The following is a 20,641-nucleotide window of genomic DNA, read 5'->3' on the forward strand; positions in this document are numbered from 1 at the left end:
AAAAAGCTCATTATTCTTTGCTGCCAAATACTTAGTGCAAAATGAGAATGTGATCATCTTTCCACTGAAATGAAGCATTAGTCTTGAGTTACTCAGTCTGCTCTTAACAAGAAATTGTATAACTTATTCTTTATCTCTTGTAAAATCTGTCCAAATTGCAAAGATTTTGCTTCTCACCAGAATAATTCTGAGGATTTGTGCTGACTTTGTATATCCTTGATTTAAAAATTTTTTTTAATTAAAAAAAAAAAACACAACAGTAACAGAGTGCTGAGAAAGCCAGTTCTCAATGTCACTTTTGGTCATCTTTATTTTTTAACTACTGGTTTATCGTGTTAATAAATGAGTAGCAGAGCAACGCATTCCATCTTATTGGCCTCTGAGCCACTGTGTGAATACAGATTCTGGTCTCCTCTGAGTGCTCTGTGAGTTAAGACTCTAAATTCAGAGAAAAAATTATTGCCAAATTATTTTTTTAACATTTATTTATTTATGCATATAGAACTGGGGTATGGGCCAGAGATGCAGGGATGGTGAGAGGCTTCACCAGAGACAGAGTGGGGAGCAAAACAGGCAGATCGACAAAGTACACTGCTGAGGGGAACAGCGGACGGGTCAGGAGAGGTCTGCCACGCCATGTAGCATGGTGGGGATCGAACTCGTGCTGAAATGGCGTTAGCTTCTTAGTGCTGTGCTTTATCCCACTGCGCCACCAGGGAGGGCCTGCCAAATTGTTTTTAAGTATCAAATCATCTTTGACACTTACTAGATGGCCAAAAAAAAAAAAAAAGCCAGTATCTGCTTCCCCAAGACACCTTTCTCTTGTGGGGTAGACACCAGCCATGGTGAGGATTGTGGTAGGCTCTGTTTTTCCCAGTGCTCTGTAGTTTCTATTGTAAGAGCTACCTGATTATGAGAAGAATGGTCAAATGATTAAAAAAAAAAAAAAAGCCTAGCCTGTTGATTATGTGTTTTTGCACAAAAACTCACATGTTCCTAGTGCTGTTCTAGTTATGACATATTAAGAAATAGATCCTTGGTCTCTGCCCCCGAGTCCTGAGACAGAGCTCTTAAAACTCATAACTTCCTAAGAGAATTAGGACACAGGAGCATCTTACATACAGTTTCTAAATCCCTTTGAATGTTCTGGGTGGTTTTATTGTTGGCTGGTGTATGATGTCAGGATGGGCACTAATCACCAGGAAGACCAAATCATGATTAGCTTGGAACTTTCAGTCCAGGTGGGAAGGAAGAGGTTAGTGACTGAAACTTCCAGAAAAATCCATGAAACTGAGCTGAATTTCAGAGAGCTTCTGCATTGAATGAATCCAAGTGCTGGCAGGGTGATGCACCCCAACGCCAGGGGCAGAGAAGCTCCTGCATCCAAGACCCTTCCAGACTTCACCCTAGATGCCTCTTCATCTAGCTGTTCCTATGGATCCTTTAGAATATCCTTCAACATACCCAATAAACATTAGTAAATGTTTCCCTGGGTTCTGTGAGCCATTCAAGCCAATGACTGAACTGGTACTTTGTAGCCAAAATCAGACAGAAGTATGAGTACCCTGACCCTGGAGATCAATTGCTTGAGACTGGCAGCTAAAATAAGAGGGAGTCTGTGGGACTGAGTTCTCAAACCTCCAGAGTTGGGGTCTATCTCTGGAGTTAGTGTTAGAATTGAATGAAATATCCAGCATCCCTCTGGCACTCAGAATTGGAAAACTGATTAGTATGGGAAACAAACATTTGCTGTCAGAAGTATTATGAGTACATAACACAATACATGTAGGATTTTATTAGTTATAGTGGATTGGTTATTAGTATTGATCAGTGTATTAGTTGCTGCTGTTACTAGTATGTTTCAGAGACTGTATATTTTATGGGCCACGTGGCAAACCCCTGGACATTTTTTAATGCCATTATCATTTATCATATAGTCTTGCCCTCAGAAGAAACAGTAATAAAATAATGCTAAAATGTTTTGGAATGATTTTTGTTTACCAGGGAAGGGTTTTACTTGCTTCCACTGTTTTATTGCTGGTCAACACATCCATTAGGCTGCCACCCACGGCTGGCCTCTGATTTCTTCTCACACTTGCCTGAGAGTTCAGCCAGAAGTGCCTGGTCAGAAATTGGGTCTTGAGCCACAAACAGTCTCAATGGAAACAGCTCTACCATGAAGTAAGTGCTATTGACACCCCATTTTATAGATAATGTAAATTGTTTACTAGGACAGTAAGTGAGAGAGCAGAGAGTTAAAGACAGGCAACTTGGTTTTTAACCATATACTATCTGTGTCTCATAAACACTCTCCTCCCCCACTGACCATCCTTGAACAAGTAAAAGATTTTCGTCACTGAATAATTTAATGGTCCTAATCTTGATATCATTATCATTCTGCAGGCATCCCTCAATTTACCTAATTTGTCTACTTCAGAAGTTACTGTGAAATTAAAATTGTACATAATCCCAAGTTTGCAAATGAAAAAGCTTGACAATCCTTCCATTCCACAAGGGCCTTAATGCTTAGGTAGGAGGTAGATGGGTTGGGTGGGTGGATGGCGTAGAAAGATAAAAAAGTGGTTATAAAATGTGCAAAATATCAGCCAGAGAGAAGAAACAGATGTGAAGAAAATGAAAAGAGGAGTTGAGCAAGAGGACTCTGAGGGAAGCCTCGGTTCTAAGCCAGTGCTCTGCACTAGGTTTACAAGAAGTAGTAAGGATAGCCGGGTCATTCATACTCCAGAGGGAGTAAAAGGGATGCAACATTTCTGGGCCACAATCTTGCAAAAATTTTAAATGCACTCACTATCTCCTGACTGAGCAATACAATTTCTAGAAATTTAGCTATAACATAGTTATGTGTGTGATTAACTTGGGAGTTCTAAGATGGTCAGGTGAATCAGGTGTCTGAGTAGCTATTAGGTCCAGGGGGTCACAGCTCTCTCAACTTCTAAGAATCATCACACAAAGTGGTACTTGAATCCTTACAGGTGAAAATGCTTGCCCATAGGACGGGACCTCCAGAACTCCTCACCACCAACTGTTGTCATCTTTACTTGTTGGAACCTATTGTCTTATAAGGCAAATGCACAAAGTAAAGCAGCAATTTATAAGTTCTCTTAAAAGTGAAAATGTTACTAGTGCTACTGGTTGCTATATATTTCCTAAAGTTTTTGTCCAAAAGCCAAAATGTTTCTAGACATTTATTGAGAAAGGAGTTAAAGAGAAATACCTGGAGGATGTCTGGGCAATGGAGGAGACAAAGTACTCGTTTATATTTAATTTAAATATCTGAATGTTACATGCTGGTTGATTTGCTTGGTGAATTTATTCATCTGTGTCCACAACATCAAATCCAAAGTCTTCATTACAAATGTTTGCCAAATGTTCCATAAGAAAATATGCTGCTTGTAAAAACATCCAAACAAACATCCACATGGAAGCTATCCAGAGACTCATAAAGCTGTGAATTCTTGTCCAACTGGACAGTGAGATTCAGATAAATTCTTCAGTAAGAATGAAGGAGACTTCTGGCATCAACACATTAAGCTTCTTAAATAGGTTTCTTAATAGCTCCCCTCTCCAATAAAATAAAATGATTGTTCAAAAAGTGGCTTTATTTTTTCAACACTCTTTAGTTGTTTTTTTTTTTTCCTAGATTCATTCCAAGTCCTTCCACCATTCTTGTCACAAATAGGTCATGGAAAGTCAATCCTTTGATGGAAGCCATCAATACAGATACTTAGTGAGATTCTCTATGGCCAACACAAAGCCAAAACCAAGGATCTGGTCTGTGTTTCTACCACTGGGGACTTGATGGCTCAAGGATAAGGCTCTTGAGTCAGAGAGCAGCTGAGATGAGCAGAAACAACAGAAACTCTGCACTGACAAGAAAGCCCCATTACCTACTGCAGTAGGATTGTTTTCCCTGTTATGTGTGCTGATGCCATCTGTAGTTAGTCTATCATCCTGGCTCTAGAGTACAGGGAAGCAAAAATCGAATGGAGAGACCCTGGCGCTGACATATACAGTGTATGACCCAACAATTCCACTCCTTAGTATGAGGAAGTGAGATTGTGTGTGTTCACATGTGTGCAATGCACTCATACACGCACGTGCAAGAGCACCCTAAACACATACACAAACATATCTACCCCCAAATGTGCCGGTGTTCACTAACAGAAATGTACTAGAACATTCAATGCAACACTAGTCATACACCCCGGCAGAAACTACCCAATGCTCAGTAGTATTTACACTATAGAATTCTCTAACCAAAAGAATGATCTCCGAAAGCATGCAACACCATGGATGAGTCCACCAAAGTCACACTGAGAGGCAAAGTCAGGTCCACAGAGTGTGTAGTCGATTATTTCACTCACATGAAGGACCCAAAAGGCAAAAGTGATCTGTTTGAAATCAGGGTGCTAGAAAAAGACGAGAGCTTGGGCGGGGGGCGAGAGGGAGGGCAGCTGGCCCTGTTCTGTCTCTTGATGGGTTATGAGATACATGGGTGTGAAAATTTACAAACGATACACACATACTTGATAAAATTTTTGTGTTGAATTGACTAAAAAGTTTTGAAATTCTTTATCCACTTAATTAGCTGAAATACAGTGGGGAGGCAGGACAAACCAAGACAGGACTGGCCACATTTACCCACTTGTGTAACTCCCAAGGGCTCCAGGCATGGCAGGCTCCTCTTCCCTAAATCTGGATTTCCACCTGCAGAGTGCTCGATGTTGGTGTTTTAGTGGAAAAGCCTGAGAGTAACAAAGGAGAGGAGAGGAGAGGCCAGGACACACTGCTGAGATAATGGTGACCATTCACCCTGCACCATCCATCTCAATGCCAGAGTCAATATATTTTTTTAAAGATTTATTTATTTATTCATACAGAACTGGGGTACAGGCCAGAGATGCGGAGGGTGAGAGGATTCACCAGGAACAGAGTGGGGAGCAGAACAGGCAGATCGAAAAAGTACACTGCTGAGGGGAGCAGTGGGCTGGTCAGGAGGGGTCTGCCTTGCCATGTGGACTCCTCCGGGGCAGGCGGGAATCGAACTCATGCAGAAGTGGCTTGAGCTTCTTAGTGCAGTGCTTTAACCCGCTGAACCACCAGGGAGGGCACCCAGAGTCAATATTTTAACCCAACACCCTGAGTTGGAATTCTCCCAGAGCCACCTCTTCACCACCTGCATTGTCCTCTCAGTGAAACTCAGCCACGCAGCTTACCGTCTCACTCAGTTAGTCCACTTTCCTTTCAGGGGCCCTCTGAGCCTCCCAGGGGCTAACCCAACGCTGTGGTCACAGTACACTGTGATCAGAGGCTGAGATTTCTTTACATAAACACAAGGCTGGACCAGAATGTGAAGACTTTTCTTTTCATTCTGATGGCAGTGTGACAAGATTTCCCCCTCATCTTGGCTTCAATGAAAGTTTTTCTTATAAGTTGAGATGAAAGGACTCCTCTGATCACCGTATTTCCTACAGCCAGGGTATGACACGGCCATATGCTGAACACAACTACATTTCCATTAAATTCAGAAAGCACATTTTTATATTTGCGCCTTAAAATGCTATCACCACCAAAATAACAATGTGATCCAGCAGTAATTCCATGCTACGAGAATAAAGCAAAGCAGTGGTAGAACTCTCGATGGATATAAAACCATTCTTACTATTCTTGACCTCCGTATTGTGTTACTGGTGTATTTAATAACAATGATAATGGTAAGCAGCTAAACTGCTTACCACATATTGATTGGAGTGTTTTTCATATAATAACATATTTCAACACTGTTTTACCTATATTAGCAAATTTTTATAAAAGATTTATTTATTTATGCATACAGAGCTGGGGTGCAGTCCAGAGGTGCAGGGGCAATGAGAGAATTCACCCAGAGTGGGGAGCAGAACAGGCGGACTGAGGAGGTGCACTGCTGAGGGGAGCAGCGGGAGGGCAAGGAGGGGTCTGCTGAGCCATGGGTCACCTCCAGGGCAGACGGGGATCGAACTCATGCTGAAGCGGCTTTAGTCACTTAGTGCTGTGCTTTAACCAGCTGCGCCACCAGAGAGGGCCCTATATTAGCAAATTTTTTTTTTTAAAAAATTAATTAATTAAAAAAACAACCCAAGAAAAGCCCAACAAATGGCCGGGGGCCCCCGGGCCCCAAAACCCCCCCTGCAGTCAGGTCAGGCTGGTGGGGCTGTCCTATGCCACCTCCTTCCCCTTCTTCCCTAACAGCACTTTGGAAACCACGTTTCACATGGTGGTGGAGATGGAGCACAGCTGAATGGCTGGGCCTCTAAGGTCCCACTCCATTTAGCAGACTAGTTTAAATTTAATCCTGATTTCCTCCCAGTGCATCCACCAGCCTGGCTGTCTGGATACAGTTCTCGTTGTCTGGTTATTTAAATTAAGTATTAAAGGAAAGGGCTTGGCACAAGAGCCAGCCTTGCATCCCCGCCTTGTATTCTGTCCAGCATACATGAAGAATAGGGCTTGGCAGGACCCAGAACCTTCCCCTCTTATGTCAAATTCTGTTGCCATCCCAAAGCTCAGCAACCGAAATATTTAAAGTTCTGTGTGAATAAGTTTGCCAAGTTAGAGGCAGGCAGAGATGGGGATAAGATGATAAAACATCTGAAAGTAGATCGCACCCTTCAAAAAAAAAAAAAAAAAGACTAAGGAGCTGGACACCATTTAGAGTCCCCGAGGCAACAGGCACGCGAATTGCAGCTGTGAGTGACCTTGCCAAATAGGTCAGTGAGGATGCTCTCACTTTTTGAAGTTTGCGGTCTCAGCTATAACTCAGCTAAAAGACACCTTACTAATACCCTTTTTGAGTAGACTCCCTGGACCGACAGCATCAGCATCCCCTGAGAACTTGAAGGAATGCAAATTCTTGTGCTCCATGCAAGATGGATCCAACCAGAAATGCACAGCAGGAACACCCAATGGCCAGGAACACCCAATGGCCAGGGAGACCCAAAGGCCAGGAACACCCAATGGCCAGGAACACCCAGTGGCCTGTGCTTTAGCGAGCCCTCCAGGTGATTCCAAAGCAGGCTCAAGTTCAATAAACCCTGCTCTCTTAGAAACCACATCCCTAACTCTTTATCCTGTTCTAGGTCCCCTTCCACTACATGACCTAAGCAATGGCCGCCAAACAGCCTGTGGTCTAAGGCGGAGTGTCTTGGAAACTGATCCTTGAAGCCCTTTCACTCCCTTTCTTGGTGAATACATTGACTTCTTTTTTTTTTTTTTATGTTGAAACTTTTTAAAAAAATATAAGTCTATTTTTACATCATTTTGTACATTTTTCTTTTCATCTCAATTGTAACCCCCGTGGGTTTCCCATCACTGAATCACCCATGTGACATCACCATAGTCCCGTGCACTTCGCCCTCCCCCTCCCCCCGTTTTTGATCCCATTCCCCACTCGACCCCCACAACATGTCTCTGGTATATGACTGTTCATTATTCTTATTATTTTCTTGCCTGGTCCATTATACTCCTGCTATGAGTGAAACCATCTGGTATTTTTCTTTCTCTTTCTGGCTTATCTCACTAAGCATGATCTTTTCCAGCTCCATCCAAGTTGCTGCAAAAGACATGTGTTTCTCTTTTTTGGTTGCTGAGTAATATTCCATTGCATATATGTACCACATCTTTCTAATCCAGTCATCTACTTTTGGGCATTTGGGCTGCTTCCATGTTTTTCCAATTGTAAATAAAGCAGCAATAAACATGGGGGTACAAGTATACAAGTATCTTTTTCAATCAGTGCTTTTGTGTCTTTTGGGTAGATACCTAGGAGTGGGATTGCTGGGTCGTAGGGAAGCTCCATGTTAAGCAGTTTGAGGAAACTCCAAACAGTTTTCCATAGTGGTTGTACTAGTTTATAATGAATATACTGACTTCTATAATGAATGCTGATTCAAGGAGACCTGGGCTGTTCACGTGGGCAAAGAACAGACACATACCAAAAATTGCCTCAAAGTCTTGGTGTGTGCAAAACGCTCAGATGGGCAGTTAAGTGGTTGTTCGGGTGCCCGAGGCCCACTGTGGAGGCCCTTCTCTTTGTGTGCTGGTAGATTCCCCAAGGCTGAGGGAAATTAGCCCGCTTGGGTATTTACTGAAATAAACATTTCAGCTGAAAACCCACAGGCTCAAGGAGAAGAAAGGGAGAGGGAAAACAGAGCACTGACTGTGAGGGATCCCCTCAAGACAGTCTGAGAGAATGCTAACTTCCCCCAGGACCACCCCTACAGGGTGAGGCGTTCACACGCCAGGGTCAGGGCTCTGGGACCCCCCACCTGTGAGAATGTACAGATTGAGGAAGAGAGTATTTTCATGCTTCCTGCACCCTCTGCCCCTTTGTCTCCAGAGTTTTAGCCTTGAGTCTAACAACCCCTCTGCTGGGGGGGAGAGGGGAAGAGGAGTGCCTCACATGCCCTCAGATGAGGTCTGGCCACCAGCATTCAGTGGAATCAGGCTGTCTCCAAGCCTCTCTGACCAGGTCATTTCCCTTGAAGCCTCTCTCCTTCTTGAGAGGACACTGTTCATATTAGCAGTGGTGCAAGCCGCAGGCTATCCCAGGCCTTCCACAAAAACTGTTACCACCCTAATCGGGAAAAGGCCATGAAGTCCTGTGGAGAGCCAGGGCACTGTGATAGAGGGAAGGCCGAAGAGCGCAAGAGTAGACAGAATGTTTAGATGTCCCTGACTAACCAGGAATCCAGGCATGGCTGAACAAGTCATTCAACCTCTCAGCTGTGAGTTCATTTATAAGCATTTCATTTCAAAGGAACAAGTACATGCATATACATGGATATTTACTTACATGCCTGCGTACATTAGATGCATACACACGTCTGTGTAGGAAACTGATTGCACAAAACATAAAATATTAACAGTATTAGCTCTGCATGGTGACAGCCTGCTGATATTTCAACTCCTATATTTGTATGAAGTTTCTAAACACTATATATATACTATGCCAATATAACTTACATAATCAGAAAGAGTTTAGTAGGATAGCAATTTCCAGCCCACCAAATGCCAAGAAGGGCAGGAGATCCAGTGGGTCCGTGCACTGAGGACAATGAAGAATCTGAGGCGCCATCTAAATGAAAGGTGGTTCTGGCTACTGACTGGTTAGGCAAACCCAACTTGAGGGGCAAGTGGCAGCATCTCTCAAATTTGCCATCTAGTAAGGGTGAGAGTTGTAACACCTACTTTCAGGTGGTGGAGTGAGAAGACTGGAAATCAGTGTGCTGGGTGTGTGAGAGAGAGAGAGAGAATCACCCATACAGAATGTGCAGCCTTTTAAATATTACTTATTAAATGCCCAGCTTCTCATATACATAGTTATTAAGAATGCAACTATGGCTAAATTTCAGTTCTGGAACTCCAAGCCAGAGGCATAAAATAGAGGCTTCTTTCTTCCACCCTAATGCTCTTAGCAGTGTCCTTGACCCTCCATCCACTGCTAGAAGGGAGAACCACCTAGCAGAGGTTCTGTGTGAATCTTCCATGTGAAATAGAATTAGACACAGTTTATGCCCAAAGTTGCAAAAACAGCCTACCTGTGATGTTCTGTAAGTACTGATATTGCACAAGGCCACAAGATGGCATCACGACACTATCAACGGCGTGTGTGTGTGTGTGTGTGTGTGTGTGTGCCTGCCTGCCCACGTGCGTCCATTGTCACCCACTATGGAGCACTAAGCCTCAGGAGTCTTTCAGGGTCTTTGGAGTCTGGCCCTGGGCAACCACCGAAGTCGCATGCCATGAAGTCACCCGATGACACCTTACTGGCTTGTGTACAAACTTCTGTTACTGGTTGGTGCATAGACTTTTGCTGTCTGTGCCTTGAAAGAGCTAGAGATGACTGCACATGTGGGCTGAGGAGTGGGCACTATACCATCACAAGGGTAACCACAGCAAGGTACCACCGGTGGGTGGTTTAAACAACAGAAATGTCTCATAGTTCTACAAGTTGGAAGCGCAAGATTAAGATGCCAAACAGGGCTGATTTCATCTGGGGGATGTTAAGGGGCTGGCCTGTATGAAACCCCTCTTTGGCTTGGCCAGATTCTCTCTGTGTTTCCACCTCTCTCCTCTGTTAAGAACACCACACTAGAGATCCCTCTCTGGTGGCACAGTGGGTTAAAGCACAGCACTAAGAAGTGAAAGCTACTGCAACATGAGTTCGATCACCACCCTGGAGGTGACCACATGGCGTGGCAGACCTCTCCTGACCCGCCTGCTGCTCCCCTCAGCAGTGTAGTTCATCATGCCCTGTTCTGTTCTGCTCCCCACTCTGTCTCTGGTGAATCCTCTCACTGCCCCTGCACCTCTGGCCTGTACACCAATTCTGTGTGCATAAATAAATAAATTAAAAAAAAAAAAAGAACACCACACTAGATCCTAATGAACGTATTTCAATTCAATCCCCTCTTTAAAGACCATCTCTACAATGCAGTCACATTCAGGGGCAAAGATGTTTAGAACTTCAACATAATGCAGGGTAGGGGAGAGAGACAATTCTGTCTACAAAAGATGCCATTTCTCAATGCTGGCTGTGCAGAGACCCCAGGAAAAATGGCACCCTGTGAACCTACACCCACACATATGGCCTCTCTCAGAGAGTCCCTCTCTATTCCCTCTGGATCACGTCCAGTTCCTCTGTGATACACTATGACAGTATTTGTCACAATATTCATGCAAACTATGTTTATCATTTTTGTGTAAGTTCTCACAGAAGATCTTAAGTCCAAGAGCTTAAGGTCCAACGTGGCATTTTCATAGCTGTGTCCCTTAATATCTGGCCCACAGAAAGCATCAAATTAGTATTATTTTAAGAAAGGGAAGTCAATCAATGACACACAGACTAACAAATAAAATTCTAGAAATTTCTAGTCTTTGGATTATTGCTCACTAAGAATCTGAGGGAGAACTTCTCTGCCCTTGGAGAGAGGATTTAGAGCACAAAGTATATTGAACATTTCCTCAAATATTTGATTTCAAATCTAACAAACTTCCGTCCTCAAAAAGAAACCATTTTATAGTGATTTATGAGGCTTCCAGCTGCTGCAGAGAGATGGGACTGTGTGGGGGTGGGAATGTTTGTTTTCCCAAACATGGTATTAATCAAGTTGTGGGACAAATCCATAGTTAACATTAACTGCTGCCAAAAAGAACACATTCGCCTTGCCTCAGTGATTCAGACTTGCACTGCTCAGAACCGGGGGCAGGTAAGGTGGGGGATACACACACCATCAGGACCCTAATGGAGGCAAATACACACCGTTCATTTGTTCAATAAACAAGCATTTGTCAAAAGAGAATTACTACACATCCAATAATAGACTTGATATTTAGAGCACAAATATCCTTGGGAGTTAGGGTACAAAGACGAGCCCAGTGAGAGAATACAAGTTCAGCAGTGTGAGACCCCTTGCAGACCAGGCTGGGATGGGAAGGAGCCAGCCTGAGGTCCCTGCAGGAGGCAGGAGGAAGCCAGAAAATCAGTCAGGACAGGATGTACCCCCTTCTCACACCACCCAAAGTACATGCAAGCCCAGCAATGCCCGAGGGCAAACCTAGCAGCTACCACTCATCAGAACTTCCCTACAGAGCTGTGGAAAGTTCAACAGAACTTAGGTAGTAAATATCTAACATATTGTTTTGGGGGGTTGAAGGGGTCGTTTTTCAGAATTAGGAACCATCTTTTTATCAGAACTGATTCTTTCCTCCTATTGACCCAAATCTCCTTCCTAGTCTAGAATGATCCAAATCCCCTTCCCAACATATTCCCCAGTGTTCTCCACCCTTTCAAGTCTCACCCACACTCCAGGGCAGTCATCAGCTCAGTTCATCAGTAAAGAGCATCCCGGAGCAGTTGAGGCTGACAGATGGCATCTTTCCCAGGGAAGCTGTCCCTGGCTGGACCGTAGGAACCTACATACTGCAGAACTGAAGGACCAAGGCAGCAAGTGTCAACTGCCAGGGGAATGCGAAGACAGGCGCTACTGGTGCAGCCTGGCTTTGAGTGAAGCCCTTGACTGGATGAAGAGTATTTCAGAGCCCAGGTGGCCAGCCTGAGTGCTCAGGATGTAGGCTTGCATTTTAGTAAGCAAGCAAACCAGCAGGGTGGCCATTTTAACTTCCTGCTCATTCACACATTATCTCCCTAAATGCTCTCATGAGTCCTTGCAGTCTTCTCATTGGCGTCCACTTAGAAGCACTTTGCCAATCCACCTGCCAGTCTGCAAACTGGTCATCAAAAACTATCTGCCACTTCAGAAAAAGAAAAAATTAAAAAGGAAGCGTAGAACAATGAAACAGTTGTGTCACCTCATGGCAAAGCACAGCATGGATGTCGCCGAGCTCTCCAGTCAGGAGGCAATCAGGTAGGCAAGAAAGTCAAGACAAATCTCAGGCTGGTTGTACCAAGAAATTTCACTGTTAGCCCAGGAGAACCAGTATAGCAGCTTAGACTCGATGCGGCGTATAATGGTTGTTTAGAAGCACTTCAGTTCCAGTGGGTTTCGATGAAAGCTCCCCAGGTTATAGCAGATTAGTGACCTGATCTACTAATTAGTTCTAATGCACTGCCATTAACATTACCCTACTTGGCATTTGCTAATATTTAATAATGTCTCTGCCTGCCATTTAAAAAGCAACTCAAAAATTTCCAAGTATCGAGACAAGAATCCACTAAAGGCGATTTCTTATAATATGGTGGAGAAATATTCTGAAAACGTCTCCTACTACGAAGCCCCTAAAAACACTCACAGCATAAAAACAGGCCAATGTAGGAAATGGGCCAAATGTAGGAAGGAAGAAACTTACAAGCAAGTAAGCAGAAATTCAGAGGAAAACAACCAGAAACTCAGGGCGGTGATCTTTTTTATGTTAACTTGACCAGTGTACAGTAACCAGATATTCAGGCACTGATCTGGTTGTTGTTAAGGTTATTTGTAGATGTGATGAAAGTCTATCCTTAGTTGACTTTAAGTAAATAAGATTATTAATAATCGGATGGGCCTGATTCAGCAGTTGAAAGACCTTCAAAGCACCACTGAGGCTTCCCAGAAGTAATTCTCCTTCTGCACATGCCTGAGAGTTCCAGCCTTCCCTCCTGACAGCCTCCCCCGGACATGCAACTTGCCTGGCCTGCCCCCACAAACACATAAAGCAACCCCTTGCAATACATCTCTTTTACATATTCTATTTATAATTAACTTTTGTAATATTGTGTGTAATATATAAGGATGTTATGTAATAACACTGTATATAATATATATATCTATTTACTGCAAGTTTTATTTCTCTGGGTGAATACTGACTGAGGCACGGAGCTGGCAGCTGACCTGGGGCATCTGCTGCTGCCTACTTTTACTCTGAAGAAAGGAGGCAAAATTAGGACCCTCCTAGGTCCTAACCTGAAAAGTCAGATTAAAGATTAAGTGAAAAGTGAACCAGAAAACAAGCAAATACAAACTGGGTGGAGGGTACAGAGAGAAAAACTATTCATGAAGAATTCGACATAGTGAATTACCAAGTAAGAGCCACCAAATTGGTGGCTGAGAATTCCATATGAACAATGGGAACTCATATTCACTGCTGTTGAATGTCAACTTTGGACAGCATTTACCAGTGCTTATCTGGTAAAATCACCTAGTTATTAGCTAAACTCACAGATGTTCTATCCTATATCACGATTTCATTCTATTGTTAGATATACAGAATTGAAACTTCTATGAATTTGTGTTCTAAGATACAGATACAAGATTAGCTTTTGAAACATAATTTATAATAACCCCAAACTGGAAGCAATACATATCTACTTACAGGAAATGGGATCAAATGGAAGAGTCACACAACAGAGTACTATACAACTGAGAAAAATGAGTAGACGATATAGCAAAGTACCCTGGCATAGTGACAAAAATCCCAATGCATGTATTCCAATTTCATTTCTCTTTATGATCTTACCCACATATCATAAAGATAAAGCCAGAACGGGGTCCCTATTATCCATATCCTATACCAAATTGTCAGCTCTTCAGGCCAAGAAGTAGATCCTATCCATACAGCTTTGGAGAGACTCAGGCATAAAGACACCCAATAGATATTTGTTTAATGAATAAGTAAAATATGAACCAGGTGAAAAAAACCTGAAATGTGATCTAGGGGGATGAATCAGGTCATAGCCTGTTATACCATGTCACTCTGCAGACATGATGGAATTAACCAGCAGTAGCCATGTCATTAGCCAGCGCTCAAGTGACTTCATGCCTAGGTCAACTGGTGTGATCACAAGCATGCCAGGACCTAGACCCTGTGTTTCTATCTGAGCACTGGCACAGGAAATCCCAAACCCTGATCTTTCCTGTGTAGGTCCCTCTCTACCATAGTTGAACCCTGTAACTGCTATCATCTGACCTATCTGATTAGTGTAACCTAAAATCCATCTAACAGCCTAGCCCTTTTTAAGTCCTTAAGAGATATACGTATATAGTATACGTATACACTAGGACTCCTTTTGTTAACTGTTTTCTCTAGTCATTGTCTGTTTTTGTTTTCCTCTGAAGAAAGGAGAAACTACACAATAAAGAAAACACGCTGGTACAGTCTATTATCTCCCACACATTAAAGAGCGTGTAGGCGGCCCTCCCTGGTGGCGCAGCGGGTTAAAGCACAGCACTGAGAATCTAAAGCCACTTCTGCATGAGTTCGATTCCCTCCTGCCCTGGAGATGGCGTGGCATCTGCCATGGCGTGGCAGACCTCTCCTGACCCGCCCGCTGCTCCCCTCAGCAGTGTACTTCGTCGATCTGCCTGTTCTGTTCCCCACTCTGTCTCTGGTGAAGCCTCTTGCTGCCCCTGAGCTTCTGGCCTGTACCCCAGTTCTGTATGTACAAATAAAAATCTTTTTTAAAAAAAAAAAAAGAGCGTGTAGGCAATGCAAGGGAATAATTCAGTCACTTTAGTTTTGGCAGCTACCTAAAGCTGTTTTGTACCTAGCAGAAAGGAGCAGATCAGCTTCTCCCTGGGGTAACAGGGCCAGGGAACAATGCCTCCAGGAACTGAGAACAGAACACAGCCCAAAGCAGCTGAGTGCATTTCATCATCAGATATTGTGTTGATATTTTTTTCAGCCTCTCTTTACACATCATTATCATCAAACATTTAAATCTGTCTTCCACATGCAGATACAATGAGCTCTCTGGTAATATTCCACACTAGTGAATTATGACACTGCTGATGCTGAAAATCATGTCTTCAGTTTAACCTTCAGAGATTCAGAAGTGTTTTAAAGAAATGTGTCACCAAACACCGTAGTATCATTAACAAATATGTTAAGATATAGATTAAAAAAAAAAAATCCCAGTATGAATATAAAAGACTTGAAGATGGAGAAATGCAATGGGGAGGGCATTTGCATAAGAACAGGTCACATTGTAATAAGACAATAAAAAACAATTGTTAACAAAGCCCTCAATCCAGGGAAGAGATTTAAATCACGATACCCTTTACTCCACAGGTTGGCGCCTTCATCTCTGGCACATTCTTCCTCTGCCTCCTGTAAATGATGTGTGGGTGGTACTCTCCCTCAGTCAGTGGATGCTTTTTGACAGGCTCAATAAAAAAATCTCCGTGTGGCAGATGGAAAACTCCAGTCTGTAAATGTATGCAATACAAAGGTTAATTGGAATCAAGTTTATGTCTATGCAAGGAAAATTAGGAAAGTGAAGATGGCATCCATCTGGAGCCCCCAAGACCTGTGCGTCCAGCGTCTGCCAGTGCCTCACAGAGTAGCGCTACACAGAAAGTTTCATGAACCGTCTTTAAAAGTCACAGTTATTGAGTGTTTAGCCCAGGGATCTCTTTGAGACTATGGAAAAACTCACACCTAGGCACATTCTCCAAAGGTAACATACAATTTTGCAGGTGCTTGAACACTCCCCCATAGCCCGTCACTAGATATGTACGATGCTTTAAAGACCAACAAATGCCTCCCAGTTGTTCTCTGGAGCTGGTCTCGATACTTCACACTCAACTGACAACATTTCAGAACATCTGCCCATGGCTTCGTAGCCCCTGCTCCATGTTGCAGCCGTTGGACTTCAAAGTGCAATGTCATTCTCCTTTCAAATGTTATCCTAAATCCGAAAACTAATCTCCACTGTACCTGCATTAGAATCTGCTGCCCTTGCCCCAGGGGACATGTTCTCCTGGGACATGTCTATCCCAGCAACTGGGAATTTCTCCAGAGGAAAAAATTTGATCAAGGAGGAGGGAATGATAAAGAACAACTAACTTGGAACCATCCAGAGGCAGGTACCAACCAACCAGACTGCAGAAGCTGTTGAGGGTCAAGCCCATGTAAGTGCTGGCACCCAGCATGCTGACAGCCAGAGTCCCGAAAAAATGAAACTGCACCAGCAAGCCACTTGCAAGATTGAAATTCGACCAATCACTTCTTTATAAACTTGTCACCAATCAAAACTATACTAACTGAAAATCTCACTTGCATAAAGCTGACCTCTTGCCTATATAAGCACTCCCAAAAGCTTTCTTTCTTTTTTTTTTTTATTTACTTATTTCTTCATGCAGAACTGGGGTACATGCCAGAGGTGCAGGGGCAGTGAGAGGATTCACCAGAGACAGAGTGAGGGGTAGATCAGGCAAATCGACTAAATACACTGCTGAGGGGAGCAGCGGGTGAGTGAGGAGAGGTCTAGTGTGCCATGTAGGTCACCTCCCTGGCCGGGGATGGAACTCTGAAGCAGCTGCGGCCAGCTTTGCAGTACACTGCTTTAATCTATTGTGCCACCAGGGAGGGCCCCTACTCAGCGCTTTCAGCTTAAGAGCTCCTTAAGTTTGTACTCTTCCCCCACCACACGCCCCAACTGCAGTCCTGAAGCCCCAAATAAACACTTGCTGTGATACTGGAGCTGTGACATTTCTGCAGAAATACTCAAGCGGTAAAGTAAGAGCTGTGACTCCTGCTAAGACACAAGAGCTGTTACCTCTCAAGCTGCAACCCAATTGCTGTAACTTAACCAGACTTTGTTATCACAAGAAAACAAAGACACAGAACTATAAATCCCTGGCAAGCAACTGAAATGCCAGGAGTCTGCTGGGAAAGGGGAGACTCGTTGCACAGATACGGGAACCCACCACAAGCTGACCAGCGACATTCTGCTTGACCTCTAGAGCATAAAGGAGGAAATGGTTGCGCAGGCGGGGCCCTGGTTTTTCCAACTACGAACCAAGTAGAGGAAAATCTGAAATCTGTGGGGAGATGAGGATCAAGTGTCAACCTTCCTGAAGCCAGCTGGGAAACTGTGTGGACAAGCTGGTTTCTCGCGCACTTTTTGTTAATTTGTGATCTGTACACTGTGTGAGGAAAGGGGAGTTTTTAACTGCCTGTGACTTAGCTTCCTCCAGAGCTTACTAGGAACCCCAAATAGGTCCAGCTCCCATGGGTCCTGTGTCCACAACTTTATCTGGGGCTTTTGTGACAACATATAGATGTTTTAAAAGTACTTCCCAAACATGTCTGATCTACACATTAGAATAAGTTAGGGATCAAAGCCACCAGCTGGCCTTGCACTAGGGCTGGGCAGGGGCTGGGGATGATTAAATCCTCTTCTTTCAGGATCCCTTGCCCTCCAATTCTGCCCTCATCTGCTTCTCCTAGACACATGCACTTCTGATGATATCTTCTAGAAAGTCCTTCCCTGGCCACATAAGCAGAAATGTAAGCAGTTCACACCCTCGTAACCTATCTACTTGCCTCTTTTATTTGTCTTTATGATACTATTACTGAGAGTATATCAGCATAGATTTACTACTAATCTTATCTAATATCACCCTCGACACTAGGATGCCACTTCCATTTTGTGAAAAGTCATTCTCTATTCTGCTTAATATCAATAAACAGAATTAATGGTAACAAATCTGCCAGTATGATGGGGTGAGGAAGTCTGGAGTGTTGATAATGGAGGTAGAACATACGTGAAACAGGTATATTTTCCAATTAATTTTGCTATGAAGTTTGAACGCTAGGGGAAAAAAATCATAAATAAGGAAGTATAGTTTATTAGGTACAGAGTTTCTGTTCTGCAAGATGAAAGTGCCGTGGGTGGACTCTGGGGTAGCACAACCATAGAGAACTATGCGCGTAACAATGGTTAAGAGAGTAATTGTACACCCAGCTTTACCCTAATATAAAAATATTAGCAAAAATAAAAATAAAAAGAGGCAATCACTAGACTGTGCTACAGTGCACAGTATAATCTTAAAGCCAGCTCTGTACTGCTTTAAAAACTGAGCTAGTCCTGGGCACTTTTCCACTACACTCAAATGATTTCAAGCTCCTACTATCTGAAGTGCATTCAGATAAGCACACATGACTTATATATGAAAATATTTGTATTTTGCCTTCCAGATACACACATGAATAACTCTAATACAAAAAAGGTGATGAAAAGAGGCAGATACCACGCTGTGATTTTCTGAAAAGAAATAAATGAACCCCATCTGGGGAGGGCTCATCAAGGAGGTATCTGTGATGTGGGCGTTGGAGAGTGAGTCCTGCTCCCCAGTTTGGGAACAGAACCTTTCAGACAGCTGAGACAGCTGAGAAGACTTTGCACACAGCCCAGACAGGGAAGGCACAGGGAGAGCCAGGACCCTTAGAACGGAAGGTGGTCATGATTCAATCTCCTCTCCAAATCTTTGTTCTTCTAAGAATAACACTTAATGCTTATCTTTTTATTTAAAGACATTTCAGCCTCCAGGGCTTGTTTTGCCTTGAAGTTAGACACAACACAGTAACTCTTTGGTCAACTTTCCAATAATCAGTCTGCTTAACGCTTCAAAAGGTCATATTCTTAATTATTATTTACTGGAGTTGGTAGAGAGCAGGCAGTTTTAAGAGCTTTTCAGGTATGTTTTGGCTTAGTTTTGTCTGTTGCTTTGTTTTATTTCTCCATATTCTACTTATGAGTGAAATCATCTGATACTGAACTTGAACTCTCGAACTGAAGATACCAGAGAGGGCAGGGGACTGGGAAGAGGGGGATTCAGTGGACTTTGGTGGAGGACTCCGGTGGGTGTGATGTGTAACATGCATTTGAAGAGGTGTGACCTATGCTTTCAGTCACATATAGTGTTGTACACCAACGTTACCCCAATAAAAATAATAATAAATAAAATACCAAATTATTCAAAAAATAAAAAAGAACCACACTCGCTTCAGTTTTTAGGTCTCCTCACTTGGGTACTTCAAAATGAGAACTGGCTGCCGCTGGGTAACCTATGTTCTGTATCATGGAAATCTGCTACCAAGCAGCGATGGCTGGGGTGGACTCTAGGTGCACCTGTACCGTCCACACCCCCCTCATGTCCTGCACCACAGTGGCAGGCTCTGGGAATTCTTAGTGACTGAACCCAGAATCATCCTGACTGCTGGAGCAGCCAGGACCTATGTATATGCGTAAAACTGGGAAGAAGAAGTGGGGCCCTCCCTGTTGGTGCAACGTGTTAGAGCACAGCACTGTGAAGCTATTCAAAGCCACTGCAGCATGAGTTCAACCCCCAGTCAAGGAGCTGACCCACATGGTGCGGAAGACCTCTCCTGACCTGCCCGCTGCTCCCCTCAGCAATGTATTTCCTCAGTCTGCCTGTTTTGCTCCCTACTCTGTCTCTGGTGGATTCTCTCACTGCCCCTGCACCTCTGGCCTATACCCTGATTCTTGTATGTACAAATAAATAAATATTTAAAAAAGAAGAAGAAGAAGAATCTCATACCAATCAGGTGTCTTTGGCCAGCATACACCTATACCTGCCTAGCCCCAAGTTATCCTTGATGTTGAATACTTTTTCCCCAGGAGTGTAACACAGCCCTCCACGTGATGAGCTACTAAGTTTATTTAGGATGTTAATGTTGACTGATTTTCTGGAAGAAGCATATGTAACTTTCAGTCCTGTATATCAAGAGGGGAAAAACAGGAACTGAGTTGGCCCTTCATCCAGAGAACCTGGTCAGGAAGCAGCTGACCATTAAGCATTAAGCATTAAGCATTGCCCCAGTTCCTCTGAACTCTCTCTACCGGATTTCAGTCTCACGTCACACTAACCTGGTCTGAGATCATCACTTTCACTATCTGTGCAAGAAGCATGTATTTGGTGCTTCTCATTCAAAGCCCTAAGGATACCAGTGAGCAAACTACACACTCCCACACTTACGGAGTTTGTGGTCTAACAGAAAACAGAATTAAATGAGCCAAATAAATTGGAGTAAAATTCCTGACAGGGGAAGTGTAGGGCTCTATAAAAGCACACCAGAACCTAGGGGCTCCAAGATCCTCAGAGGTACTGACATTTACAGCCAATTTGGCACCAAATAACATGTTTTGGGGTTGCTTCTACATGGGTGAACTATGCTAGTGCAGTGTGAGCTGGCTGTACATAATGCTACGGAAAAAATATCCAAAACTGTGAATAATGCAAAATGATGACAGCGTGTCCTTTTTATTTCACACTGGCATCTTACATAACAGGCTCACTTAAAGGTTGCCCAATGCTCTACTGGAAAGGACTCTTATTTA

At 43.4% G+C, this 20,641-nt stretch overlaps 1 protein-coding gene across 1 annotated transcript in view; it reads right to left on the minus strand.

Annotated features, from left to right (window-relative positions):
• The window catches only part of ADAMTS12 (ADAM metallopeptidase with thrombospondin type 1 motif, 12), a 167,608-nt gene that overhangs the window by 83,082 nt on the left and 63,885 nt on the right, over nucleotides 1-20,641 (minus strand). The window contains exon 3 of the mRNA XM_004678408.2: nucleotides 15,551-15,701. Within this exon, the coding sequence (XP_004678465.1) occupies nucleotides 15,551-15,701 (151 nt within the window). The remainder of the gene's footprint in view (nucleotides 1-15,550; nucleotides 15,702-20,641) is intronic.

Source organism: Condylura cristata, unplaced genomic scaffold (genome assembly GCF_000260355.1).
Source record: "Condylura cristata isolate star-nosed mole 26May11 unplaced genomic scaffold, ConCri1.0 scaffold00007, whole genome shotgun sequence".
Classification (NCBI taxonomy): Eukaryota; Metazoa; Chordata; class Mammalia; order Eulipotyphla; family Talpidae; genus Condylura; species Condylura cristata.